General features: G+C 55.9%; 1 protein-coding gene across 3 annotated transcripts in view; it reads left to right on the top strand.

The window, feature by feature from the left end:
- The window catches only part of EPHB3 (EPH receptor B3), a gene marked incomplete at its 5' end in the record, with an annotated part of 29,271 nt that extends 16,160 nt beyond the window's left edge, over positions 1–13,111 (top strand). The window contains 13 exons of one of the 3 annotated variants that reach the window (XM_083868295.1): positions 5,426–5,581; positions 5,732–6,067; positions 6,856–6,980; positions 7,138–7,306; positions 7,400–7,505; positions 7,872–7,969; positions 8,100–8,222; positions 8,317–8,564; positions 8,734–8,949; positions 9,040–9,189; positions 9,284–9,477; positions 9,643–9,798; positions 10,097–13,111. In XM_083868295.1, coding sequence (XP_083724421.1) covers positions 5,426–5,581; positions 5,732–6,067; positions 6,856–6,980; positions 7,138–7,306; positions 7,400–7,505; positions 7,872–7,969; positions 8,100–8,222; positions 8,317–8,564; positions 8,734–8,949; positions 9,040–9,189; positions 9,284–9,477; positions 9,643–9,798; positions 10,097–10,205 — 2,186 coding nt within the window. In that variant the 3' untranslated portion in view covers positions 10,206–13,111. Of the gene's footprint in view, positions 1–5,425; positions 5,582–5,731; positions 6,068–6,855; positions 6,981–7,137; positions 7,307–7,399; positions 7,506–7,871; positions 7,970–8,099; positions 8,223–8,316; positions 8,565–8,733; positions 9,190–9,283; positions 9,478–9,642; positions 9,799–10,096 lie in introns of all 3 variants that reach the window. The other 2 variants (XM_083868296.1, XM_083868294.1) reach the window with 2 other exon arrangements.
- Between the last annotated feature and the right edge of the window lie 245 nt (positions 13,112–13,356).

Raw genomic sequence — 13,356 nt, forward strand, 5'->3', positions numbered from 1 at the left:
GATCAGATTTTCCGCCATATGATCATGTGTTTTAAGTGGAAACAGCTGAAGAAGGGCTGGGAGAAGCCGGAGCTGCAGCTCCTTTTCTCCTCTTGGCTGGATGTTCCCTTACCCCATTTCCACAGTCCAGCACCACCAATAACTCCTGTGTCGTGGGCAGCAGTGTGGATGCAGGCCCCCAAAGCTGGGGTTTCATCACTCCCTCCCCAGGGAGCCTGCAGGGGCTTCACCGTGCGGGTGAGCAGCGCTCCAGAGTACCAGATGGCATTTTAATAAATAACAATACCCAGTTACTGCTTAGATGGGATAAGCCCTGTTGTAAATCTCCCCCTTTTCCCAGACTTTCAGTGGCCTTTGAAGACCTCCTCCTCCTCCTCCTCTTTATCTCCATCCAGAGCCAAGATTAGAGCTCGCATTCAGACCTGTTACAATGCAGCTTGTATCCCGGTCCCTCGGGAGCAGAGGGCTCATCCTGCCCGACTGAAGACAGTTTCTTTGGCATGCTTTGTAAGGCGATACGCCAGGCTGGTACCTGGCGCTCTTCTCCTGAGTTGCCACAGCATTGATTTGGCATCTCATTCTCAGGCTCATTATCTTTATTTAATTAGCACACGGCCCTTCTGGGGGTTGTGCTGCTTCCCACACACTCCCTACCACGCAGAGCTGCAGAGGCAGCTCTTGGAGGACAAGGAGGAGCTGCTGGCCAGGGAGGGGGGCAAAGGATTCCACATGCCTCCGTGGGCTGGGGTGCACTGCATTCACACCCCAAGCCCTGCAGCCCCTGGGGTTTAGCCTTTTCCCCAGCCCCATCTCTTCTCCTTTTGGTTAGGAGGTGCCCAAACAGTTCAGGGGATTTGGTGTCAAGGGCCTCCCCAAAAATGCTCCTGGGCATGTGCTCCATGATAGATTTGTTGGGATTTGCACCCCTTGTGTTGCTGACTTCACACAAAGACAGAAAGGCTCCTGTGCCAGGCTGAGCAGTGAGCCCCCTCTTTGCATATTCCCTCTGCTCATAGAGGAGCCCAGGAGGAGGACCACAGTACCCCCAGAGCCTGCACCCCACTTGGGAGGGGAACTGAGTCCATGTGGTGCAGTCTGGGGATACCCAAACTGTAGGAGCACTGGGGGTGACAGTGTCCAGCATGACACCACATCTTCCTGAGACCCATTTCTCAGTCTTCTTGATGTTTCTTTTCTTGTGGCACCAGGCACTGAACATTTGGGCACAATCAGTAGGTGAGTGCAGGTCAGGCTAGGGCCAAAATCAGGATTTTTGCAAAAATAAATTTCCCTTGCAATCAGTGACTAATGAAAACATCACCCTGAATTAAATAAAAAAAATTGCCAAGCAAGCATTGCACTTGCCAACTGTTTGCAGCTTTGCATTGCAACATGGGCTTGCTGCATGAAACCCAGGAAGTGAAACTGCCTGGGATTAATTGCCCGGGATTCCAGATCAAAGGCAGCAGCAGGGAAGGCAGGGAGAGCTGCCGGTTTACAGCCAGGCAGCTCCACAATGGGTTACTTGTAACACAGTCGAGGAAATCTGCCCCTGCCGTCCTGCCTGTGACCCACTGTGGCTCAAGAAGCAGCTTTGCTTATTGAATTTTTTTTTTCTTTTCTTAGAAAAAAGGAAAAAAATTGTTTTCCTGCCTGTTCCTTGGATGCCACTTCAAACCCCCAAGGGCTCTTTCCCTTCTCTCCCTTCAGATTTACTCCATTCACTTTTGGACTGCGCTAGTGTGAAATATTTTCACCCAAAGGGTGATTATTTTACTTTTTTTTAAATAACTGCCTTTTAAGAGAGACTTAAAAACAGAGTTACCGCCTCGTCTGTAGCCAGGCTGTTGCTTCCACAGCTCTACTCCATCTGTAGCCACTTACGACAGCGAGAAGGGAGCGAGCTGTGCAGGTTCATAAAGCACAGATCGTCCCGAACAAACCTGACTGCTGCCTCTAAAGAAATTACAGGGTTGATGGGCAAGGGGATATGATCAGTCTAATTTATCTAGGCTCAGGCGAGGCATCCTGCCTCAGTCCTACAGGGAGAGAAATAGCTGGAAGGATGCTGGAATATTGTAGTGTGAATGGGAAGCAGTCGAAACATGAAACATGGTAGTTTGGGGCTGGTTTTTCCCAATGTGTCACAGCTCTCCCTGCCTTCCCCAAGGGAGGGGACCCCAAAGTTTTGGGGATGCATGCGTGGTTCACTGCTGCTTGCCTGCATCCCATGCAATAATGGAGGCTGCCTACGGGATGAGTCATTGCTCTCTGCTGCTGCCAGAAGGGTTTTATTTCGGTGTTTTTTTCAGCTCCCTTCCTTGAACTTTATTCACCAGGGTGGGGATTGTATTTGGGAATAGTACCCTCTTCCCCCAGCTCTGGAGAGCTGCAGCTCTTCAAGGCAGGATCAGGCCCTGGAGGTGGGCGGCTGATGAAAATCCTGGAAGGGCTGCCAGAAGCAGGCGGGTGGCCGGGTTTGCCATGCCGGGTGTGCGATGCCTCGCAGGGGGTGCAGGGGCAGCTTTACAGCAGGGCTCTGTTACTGTCCTCCTCCCTCCCACACCCCACACAAATCCCCTCTGTGGCTGATCCCTGCTGTCAGGCCAGACTGCCTCTCCCTCCCATCAAGCCAGCAGCTCCTCTTCAGACCGGGGAGCTCCGCTCCGGTTCCCTGACCTGTTATCCTGTGGCTGTCACTGACTGTCATGTTCTCCCCAGAAGTGACCGCAACACAGCACCAGGAGATGTGATCTGTGTGCAGAGGTTCAGAGTTGTTATTTTATTTGAGGACACTTCAGCAGGAAAAGTGCTTATGCAAAGCTCTCGGTAGGGAGAAGGGAGCCTGGCTTCCCAGCTCCGGCTGGATGGAGTCACGTTCCCACTCCAGAGCTCCCAGGCTCGTTCCGCAGCGTGCCGGCCAAGACAGTGGTTGTTGTACAGGCAGTTTCTTGCAGAGAAGAGATGACACAGCGGCTTATCCACCAGGGACCTGGGATCAGCTTTCAGCTCGGTTACAGCCTTCAAATGTGGCGGCTGAGAGCTGTCACGCTGCCACCGAGGTCTTTATGCTCTGATTTATTAAGCAGGGTTGGAAACTTAAACACTGGAGTGCATCTGGGCCTCAGTCCCTCTGCTGCTCTTCCTCTTCTTAACAGCACTGGTTCATGGCTCATCCCCCTCCTGCTAGGGTGGCAGGAGGATGCAAAAAAACAACCTTCATCCCTTGTGCCTGCACTGGGCACTACTGAGGGGTGGCAGGCAGTTGCTGATGGACAGCTCTGCCTGTCCCTTCCTCCTGTGTTTGGGAGGCCACTATCACCTCCATGCCTATAACCTACGGGGCACCGGCTGGCACTTCTCGTGCAGGAGACCAAGTGCCCTCATCCCTCCTGCATCCTTTGCAAGCACCTGGCAGTCCTTAGCTGCCATGCCATGCTTGGGCTGTCAGCTTCACACAAGCTCTGGTTGCTCTGACTTCACTCTCCCCCCAACAAGCCTGTTCAGGGGGTTTTGTCCCTGATGGATCTGGGCTCCTCTCCATAACCAAAGCATGTTTGGCAGCTTTCTGAGCCCAGAGCGTTCCTGTCCAAGAGGTTTCAGTCATCTCTCATTCCTCAACAATCTGGTTCCTTATGTGTGAATCTGCATCCACCCAGTTTGAACTGCCTGGGACTCCAGCTGGGGTGGGTCTGCCTATGCCAAGGGCTGCTCTGCGAACTCTGAGCCTCTGCTGTCCACGTAAAGACACATTTTCGTGCGGCCTGGTTGTCCAAGGTTGGGGAGACAGAAGCCCTGGACCTGCTTCCCATTGCTTGCCAAGGAGAAGATCTGTCCACTCCTCTGCCTTCCAGCCTGCATAGTCGGGACAGGCAAAGCTTTGATTTCCATAGGGAAGGCCCAGAGGCTGGGTGAACTCAGGTCAAGGAGCTGGAGTCAGTTGAGCCATGTAGTCAGTCCTGTTTTGACCAAAGAAGAGTCTCATTGCCGGAAGGCTCGCACCCTTGGGAGCAGGAAGCAGCTCCTGACACCCATCCAGGCAGAGGGGCTGGAAGAGCAGGCAGTTGTCTCTGTGAGGGGCTGCTCTCCTGTCCCCCTGCCCAGCAGCACTACACTGGAGCAGGGCTTCTCCCATGGGGTTGCTGCTGCCTAGTGCCTGGACAAACCAAGGACCCAAGACAGCACCTGGAGCTGTGTGCGGGTCCCTGCGGGGCCGGCCCAGCAGCGTGTGACTCACAGCACTCCACACCCCGTGTGGGGCTGCAACCAGCCGGAAAACTTCCACAGAGGGTGTCAGGAGATGGCTCATAGCAGGAAACTTCCACTTGCCACAGCCTGGTGAAGCACCAGGAAACGTTCCCCTGTTTTCAGGATGATGTGTGACAGGCATGGGAGGTGGGAGAGTTATGTGCCCTCGAAGCTTCCCTAACATGGTGGAGTGAGGAGAACGTGCCCTCTTTCGGGGCTGTCAGTGCTGATGCTGCCCCAGCTGTGGCAAACAGGGTGATGCCAAAGCAGAGCCGGCGCCAGTAGGTCTCTCACCTCATCCAGCTGCAAACACAGAGCACAGAATCCTCTTCCTTGGGCAGCAGTATGATAAATTGGGCTATTTTGAGGTGTGGGTCAGGTTCCCGAGGCCGCTCTGCTCCTCGGCTCAAGTGCTGTTAGTCCTTTCACGTGCCCCTCATTACAAATAAACACCTTGTGGTGCCAATCGAGCCATATCCCAGGACTTGTGGCTCCTTGAAGGACCCTGATCGGAAGCGGAGGAGGGAGGTGGCAGTGATGCTGAAGCAGCTCTTCAGCCAAGGACCTGCAGGAATGTTTTCATCTTGCTCAGCACTCCACTTGAGCCGACCTCGTGAGGTGCCGCCGCCCCGGGACTGAGAAGTGGCTCAAGAGCCTGAGGCGGAAGGTTTGGGGCTGAGTGGCTGATTTTGGGTGGTAGAGGCCTCTCGCAGGGGCTGCTGCAGACAGGGCTGAGGAATTCTTTCCTTCCTAGCCTTATTTCCCCAGAGGATGGACCCGGCACTGTGAAGTAATACCCTTGGGAAGGGCAGTGAAGAAACAAAACTGAGGAATGCAGTTCCTGGATGGACCTGCCCTGTCCCCTCATACTGCTGGTGGTGACCAACTCTTCCACCTCCAATTACTTCGGGACTGCTGCTGGAGCACAGCATTTCCTGGCAGAGCTGTGCCTGAACTGTCTGGTGCTTCCAGCTTTCTCACCCTACCCAGCCATACCCTGGGCATGGCTGATGACAGTGGAAAGGCTTGTAGGAGGCCTGGGATCTTCAAGCCACTGATCAAATATTTGGCAGGGCAGCGAGGAAGGGTCTACCCAGCTATGGTGGGAGCAGTGCATATTTTCTGGGTTCAGTTTATAACTCAGTCTTAAAAACAGGTCTGTTTTTCTTTCCTCCAGCGTGTGGCCCAGGAACTTTCAAGTCTAAGCAGGGAGAAGGTCCCTGCTCTCCCTGCCCTCCCAATAGCCGGACCACCTCTGGAGCAGCAATGGTCTGCACTTGTCGAAATGGCTTTTTCCGGGCAGACACGGACCCCGCAGACAGCGCCTGCACCAGTGAGTCCTGCTCTGGGCAAGGAGGGGAGGCAAGGGAAGCTGTGGAGGTGGTGAGGATCTGTGTCTGGGGTGGAGGTATATGCTGTGCCCATGCCAGGGGTGAGCTGGCCATGAAGACACACCACCCTTGCCCCTCACGTTTCCCCGCAGGTGTCCCCTCAGCCCCCCGCAATGTCATCTCCAACGTGAACGAGACGTCGCTGGGGCTGGAGTGGAGCGAGCCACAGGACACGGGCGGGCGGGATGACCTGCTCTACAACGTCATCTGCAAGAAGTGCAGCGTGGAGCGGCGCCTGTGCACCCGCTGCGACGACAACGTGGAGTTCGTGCCGCGCCAGCTCGGCCTCACTGAGCGACGCATCTACATCAGCAACCTGATGGCCCACACCCAGTACACCTTTGAGATCCAGGCCGTGAATGGCATCTCCAACAAGAGTCCCTACGCTCCCCATTTTGCCTCTGTCAACATCACCACCAACCAGGCAGGTCAGTGGAGCCACCAGGGAGCAGGGGCTGTATCTCCTCCACAGAGCAGAGTGGAGCAGAGATTTCTTTCTGACAGCCTGGGAGCCTGCAGTCCTTTGTGGTACCGCCTAACTGGCTCTCTGGGCCTGCATCTAATCCCCTGGGTAAACTGTCCTCTCTGTTTAAGGCATGTCCCTAGAGGAGATGAGATCAGAATGCATGCAAGTGCAGAAGACTAGGGCTGACAGATGCTCAAGAGAGCTCTGGATATCCTAGACCTACCCCAGAGATGCTGTGCCTGCTGTGAGGGGAGGAGGAAGGAAATGAGATTTCTCTCCTCTGTGCCTGGGAAGGCTCAGCACCAGCCCAAGCCTTTGCAGGCAGCCAAGTGCTCTGCCATTCCCTCCTTCCTCCCGCTCTGGCCCCACTCCAGCGTGCTGGTAATCTCCAGCCACTGCGCACTGATCTGATTTCACGGGTCTTGCTGCTGGGGTGGAGCACAGAGCTCCTGGCGAGTGGAGGAGGAGAGGGAGCCCCAGTTTGGGCTGTCAGGGCCCTTCCCCAGACCAGTGTGCATCTAGGCATGGGGTGAAGCATGACCTCAGTGCTATTTCTTGAGGCTCCCCTTGGTGCTGAGATCACACCTCCTTACGGAGACTTGGGGGAGGCCAGTCTTAAAGTTTTTCCATGCCTTTCCACCAAGATTATATCCAAGCAGGTCGCAGGCAGAGCATCCCCTACACTGTGTGGGATGGTGGAGGGGGAAACCTGGCACAGGTGCCTCATTCCTTCCCTGCCCTCCTTCCTAGCCCCATCTGCTGTGCCAACAATGCACCTGCACAGCAGCACCGGGAACAGCATGACGCTTTCATGGACTCCCCCAGAGAGACCCAATGGCATCATTCTGGACTACGAGATCAAGTACTCAGAGAAGGTAACGCAGGAGCAGCCTTTTCCCTCCTCCAGCCCTTCTAGCTGGCCATCAGCACCATGGCAAAGGGGGACCCTGCAGACATGGTTCCTGGGGGATATGGGAGCCAGCAAATGAAGGGTGGCTTCACAGAGGTGACACCCATATGTCTCTCCTACAGCAAGGCCAGAATGATGGCATTGCCAACACAGTCACCAGCCAGAAGAACTCGGTGCGGCTGGACGGGCTGAAGGCCAACGCTCGGTACATGGTGCAGGTCCGGGCGCGCACCGTGGCGGGATACGGCCGCTACAGCCTCCCCACGGAGTTTCAGACAACTGCGGAGGGCGGTAGGTACCAGCACTGGGCTGCCTCCATCACCCAGCCCTCCCATGTGTGCTCCTTGCCCAGCTTGACTTTGATTCTGCCTGCCCCTCCATCAGGTTCCACCAGCAAGACTTTCCAGGAGCTGCCTCTGATCGTGGGATCGGCCACTGCAGGGCTGGTGTTCGTCATCGTGGTGGTGGTGATTGCTATCGTCTGCTTCAGGTACTGGCTTTTCAGGGAAGAGGGCTTCAAATCTGGATTTGGGGGTTGTTCATGTCTGCCACAGATCTTTCCCCCTTACCTGTGGGCAGAGCTCTGGCAGCTCCAGTCACCGAGTGAAGGACTAGACCGACCACACGTGGGTCCCAGAGCAGAGGTCCTGTGGGAGGATTGTGCCTCTGCTTCCCCAGCATGAGCTGGGCTCTGCCCAGGCTCTGCCATGCACTTAGCACAACTAGGGCATCTCCTCCCATTGCGCCTCGGGCGGAGGGATGGCTCTGCACACAGGCTGCCAGAGGGAAGGCTCTCTGGCATAGGCTGTCTGTGCTGGGATTTGGAAGTTGGCAGTGAATGTCTTTGCCCCATCAGGAAAGGGATGGTTACTGAACACCTCCTCTCGTCTCCTTTGGGCAGGAAGCAGCGCAACAACACCGACCCTGAGTACACAGAGAAACTGCAGCAATATGGTGAGTGTGAGAGCCCAGCAAATGGACTCTGCCTGCCCTCTCCCAATTCCTGTCCCATGCGAAGGGGCAACCTTTGCTAACAAGGGATAGGCTGCTGCTTCCCTCCTGGTGATGACTTCTGCCCTTGCAGTTACCCCTGGGATGAAGGTGTACATTGACCCTTTCACCTACGAGGACCCAAATGAAGCTGTCCGGGAATTCGCCAAAGAGATTGACATCTCCTGTGTGAAAATTGAGGAGGTCATTGGAGCAGGCAAGTCCCGGGGCTGGGCACAGCAGGTGCTGAGACTGCTGCCTCTCTGTCCTGTGGCTCATCATGCTGCTCCCCTCTCTCCTTCCCACTACAGGGGAGTTTGGTGAAGTGTGCCGTGGGCGCCTGAAGCTGCCTGGCCGCCGTGAGATCTTTGTGGCCATCAAGACACTGAAGGTGGGCTACACGGAGCGGCAGAGACGTGACTTCCTGAGCGAGGCCAGCATCATGGGCCAGTTTGACCACCCCAACATCATCCACCTGGAGGGGGTGGTGACCAAGAGCCGCCCCGTCATGATCATCACGGAATTCATGGAGAACTGTGCGCTTGACTCCTTCCTCCGGGTGAGCATCCATCCCCTCCTGCCCTGGGCTGGGGGCTGCAGACTTCACAGACATCATGAGTGGGAGAAGAGGGGTGGCTCTAGGGAGGAGGAAGGTGATGGTAGCACACTGGCATCTGTCCTTTAGCTGTTCAGGGTGTTGCAAACTCCTCTGATCTCTCCTCTGGCAGCTGAATGATGGGCAGTTCACAGTCATCCAGCTGGTGGGAATGATGCGAGGCATCGCCGCTGGCATGAAGTACCTTTCGGAGATGAACTATGTGCATCGGGATCTGGCTGCCCGCAACATCCTGGTCAACAGCAACTTGGTCTGCAAAGTGTCTGACTTCGGGCTCTCTCGCTTTCTGGAGGATGACCCAGCTGACCCCACCTACACCAGCTCCCTGGTATGGGACACTCACGAGGAATCCAAAGATGTAGGGGTGGGGGGAGACACTCAGTTATGCACTAAATTATGGAGCTGTGTATCCATGCAGGGGGGCAAGATCCCAATCAGATGGACAGCTCCTGAGGCCATCGCCTACCGCAAATTCACTTCAGCTAGCGACGTGTGGAGCTACGGCATCGTCATGTGGGAAGTGATGTCCTATGGGGAGCGACCCTACTGGGATATGTCCAACCAGGATGTAAGTGCTCTCCGGGGAGTAGGGAACCGAGAGCTGTAGGCTGCCTGTGGGAGCCCAGGTGGCTCATAGCCTGCCTCTGCCTATCTCTCTGCAGGTGATCAATGCTGTGGAGCAGGATTACCGCCTGCCACCCCCCATGGACTGCCCCACTGCACTGCACCAGCTGATGCTGGACTGCTGGGTGCGGGACCGCAACCTAAGGCCTAAATTTGCACAGATTGTCAACACGCTGGACAAGCTCATCCGCAATGCTGCCAGCCTGAAGGTCATCGCCAGCGTCCAGTCTGGGTCAGTGACATCCTTGTTTCCAGCCAGCACTTACTCCAATTCCAGGGAGCACTGGAGTGGTTGAGAATAGAGCTATGGGAGGGCAGGGATAAGAAATGTCCCTTGCTTTCAGTTACACCTCTCCATCCCTTGCTCCCTGTGACCTGTGGCTCTCTTGCCCTTTAGCATATCCCAACCGCTCCTGGACCGCACTGTCCCAGATTACACCACCTTCACCACTGTGGGAGACTGGCTGGATGCCATCAAAATGGGACGGTACAAGGAGAACTTTGTCAATGCTGGGTTTGCCTCCTTTGACCTGGTGGCACAGATGACTGCAGAGTAAGTCCCTGCTTGGAGGGGAGGAGGGAGAAAACTGGGACTGGGGCTGCTGAACACTGTCCCTTGCCTATCTGACAGCCAACTTCTCTCACCTGGGCACGTGGTGGGCTGAATTAAGGACTGAGATTCAGCATCCCAACGGAGTTCAGGTTTAGGATTTGGCTCCAGTCCCCTCTGGTGTTAGAGGGAGCACTGGAGCTTGGCAGAGGGCTGTAATGTTGGATAGGTCCCTTGCCCCAGTGGGGCAGGGTCACATGTTGATGTTGCTGGTGGCTGAGTCTTCACCTTTTCCTTGCAGGGACCTGCTGAGGATAGGAGTGACGCTAGCAGGGCACCAGAAGAAGATCCTGAGCAGCATTCAGGACATGAGGCTGCAGATGAACCAGACGCTCCCAGTGCAGGTTTGACCACAGGGGATTCTGCATTGGAACGGACCAAGGGAACCTGCCAAAAAGGTTCAGTTTGCGGTGCAGCCCAGCTTCCTGTTTTCCCCTCCACATGGCGCTCCTCTGCCTCGGACGGTCGCCTGGGACGGGATGGGACGGGACGCCCTTCCCTGGATCGAAGGCACTCATGCTGAGAGGGAGCCCAGCTTTTCGTCCCGTGTCCTGGAATGGCGAGGCAGCAACACATCTTCATATTGAAGATGGATTATGGGACAGAGATGGCACATCCCACTTCCCACCCTGTCTTGGTGCTCATCGGTTTGAAGAGTTGTTCTGCTTCTTGGATTTCTTTTCACCCTGTTTTCCTCCCAGTCTTCACTTCCCTCACCTCCCCGAGGCCACAGACTGTTGACCCGTCCGCTGAGTCCGTCAGACACGTCTGAAGCCTTCCCTAACTCTGTTCCCCACATGGAAGCAGCCGGGGGAGGCCGAGCCAACGACAGGGCTGGGGCCACCAGCCCCAGACAATCACTCCTCTCCTCCAGCCCTGGCAAGCCCTCCGCCCAAGGGTCTGCACTGGAACATGTCCGAAGGGAAGGCTTCACTCCCTTTCTTGGCTTTGCACGCCAGAACCCGAACCCGATTTACTATGCAGGGAGTTAGGCAAAAAAGAAAAAAAGAAAAAAAAAAAAAAAAAGAGAGATATTAAAAAAAGGTAAGAGGGAGCAGAAAGGGGAGGGAGGGGGATCAGGTGCACGGCTCCTCATCTCTTACCCTCTTGGTTCTCCTGGCCGGCTCTGGACTGCAGAGCGAGGCCAATCAGCACGTTTGCACAGGGACCCTCCGCCCCCGGACCGACGGCAGCCGCGCCCCCCCAGGGGCCGGAGAGCGGGGCTGGGGTGGGGGCTGCGCCGGGGGCCGCGGCTCCCCCAGCCTCCTCTTTTATGCAGAAGGAGCAGGTGCCGCCGGCGCGGCTGCCCACTCCTGACACACGCTGTGATTGCTGCCAAAAGACTCACTCACCTTTCCCTGAGGATTCACTGCAGCCCGGTTCCTCCGAGCCGAGGGAGAGACTCCCAGCGTGCCTGAGTGTGCGTGAGTGTGTGCATGCGTGCGTGAGTGTGTGCTGGCCGCAGGACTGTGGGAGGCAATGGGCAGAATAAAGGCAATAAGAATTTTACCCGAGTTTCCTTTGCTCGATCGCGCTCTCATTGGATGGGCCCGGCTGCCTGCAGCTTCGCTGCCCACCAGGGTCATTCTCCTCCTCCTGGCCGACCCCAAGCTGGCTGTGTGCCCCTTTCTGCTCTCCCCTTCTCTTGCTGTCATGTTTTCAGGTTGTCCGACAGGGACTAGGCAGTGATGCTGTACCAACCCTGTGGTGCTGAGAGACTCAGCAAGCTCCCCGTGGGGCACATAGGGTGGAGGCTCTGAGTCCCAGGTCAGAGCCAGTCAGGAAACTCTAATGTACTAGAGATACTCAGAATTTTTTTCCCCTATACCCTCCTCAAGTCAGGCTGGAACTATGGGAACCAAACAGGGAATGTGAAAGCTAAGCAGGAAACAGCCGCCGTGCGCAGTGCTCATCCAATGCCAGAGGGTCCCCACAGCTCCGGGGCTTCTCCAGAGGGAACTGCTCCTCCCCTGTTCCCTCTGGGCAGTCTGGCCCTCAGCAGGAGGGTTGCAGCAGCCCCTGGCACTCCTGGATTACTGGCCTCACTTCTCCTCTACAAAATGGCTCCTGAGCAGGGGGGAGCTCACCAGGTGAACAGACCAGCTGCAGGTGGCAAAGTAACTCCCTGGGAGAGCAGATCTGGTGGGGCCAATGCCCTCAGTCTAGGCAGTCTAGGGGAGATTTGTCCACAGTAGCCAAGTGGAACCCCAATTGCTCGTCCTGGGTTTCTCAGGTCCCCCTCAGCTGCAGTACACCTTGCTAACTGTTTTTTGGGGTGCTTAGCTGGCAGTCCAGATGGGCAAGTGATTTCTCCCCAAAATGAGGGGGTGCACTCCTATGCTCCCCAGTGCTTGGCCCTGATCCCCTCCTCCCTGGGCTGACAGGACAGGTGCTGGTTTTCCCCTTTCCTTGAAACAGGCCTGCTGTTGGGTTTCTCATTAACCCTGTCCTTCTCTACAGGGTAAACAAGTCCAGGAGGGCAGGTGGCAGCAGGTCTTGCAGTAGGAATTGTCTCCCCACATCCCACCATCTCCTCTGTGACATTTATTTGGGATGTTGGCTGACAAGGACACCACAGCCCCATTTTGCTGGGGTTTTCCATCCTGGTTTGCTCACTACCGTGGCTGCTCCCCAGCCCTGCCATGGTGGGACCCCAAACAGCAGCGCTGGACAGACCTCACCCCTCTCCCAGATCAGGAAGAGAAACCTGGCATTGAGAGGCTTTTAAGAGCAAGTGGCTGAAGATATATGAGAGCCTGTTTGGGGCCTGCTAACCCCCCTCAGCCCCCCCCATGCAGAAGCACAATGGGGCACAGGGGCTGCCCCTGCCTCCCTTGCCCCCCAGCCCCTGCTGCTGCAAAGTTTGGGGTCCCACCAGCCCTGGTGTATCTCAGACATCCCCATCTCAGCCTTCCATCCCGGCCTGGCTTTGCTTTGAGAAGGGGTTCTTCTCATTTTAAACAACCCCCTTCACCCACCCTTCTCTATGCACACCCTGCTCCCATGGGGCAGGACACACCATCCCTGCAGCCAGCCCTGGGGTCTCGCCCCAGCCACAGGGGTGCACCCAGCAGCTCTCCACATCCTGTACCTGCCTCCTCCCTTTCCATACAGATCTGGGGGAAAGCTGTGTTCCATGGTGAAAGAAAAGCAACAGCGAAAAACAGCAGCCAGGGAAATCAATGCGAGCGTGCGTTTGTAAAAATATTTTTTAACAGAAAGACTTTTTTTCAATTAAATTATTTAAGGAATTTTATGGAGGTCTGTGGTGCCTGTGTGGTTCTTGGGGGGCTCTGGGTGGCAGGGAGCCCTGTGCTGGGCAGGTGAGGGTGTGTTTGGGAACTGTGTGTGTAAAAATGAGTCCATGGTAATGAACAGGAGGCATGTAACCCCACTTGGGTGCAAGCCCAGTCCAATACCTCCCCAAAAGATGCTCCCTGCCTCTTCCTAGAATAGCCAATGGGTGAGGACATTTTGAGAGGCTGAGTGAACCAGATGATG

This window comes from Zosterops lateralis (genome assembly GCF_965231275.1).
Source record: "Zosterops lateralis genome assembly, chromosome: 10".
NCBI classification, from domain to species: domain Eukaryota; kingdom Metazoa; phylum Chordata; class Aves; order Passeriformes; family Zosteropidae; genus Zosterops; species Zosterops lateralis.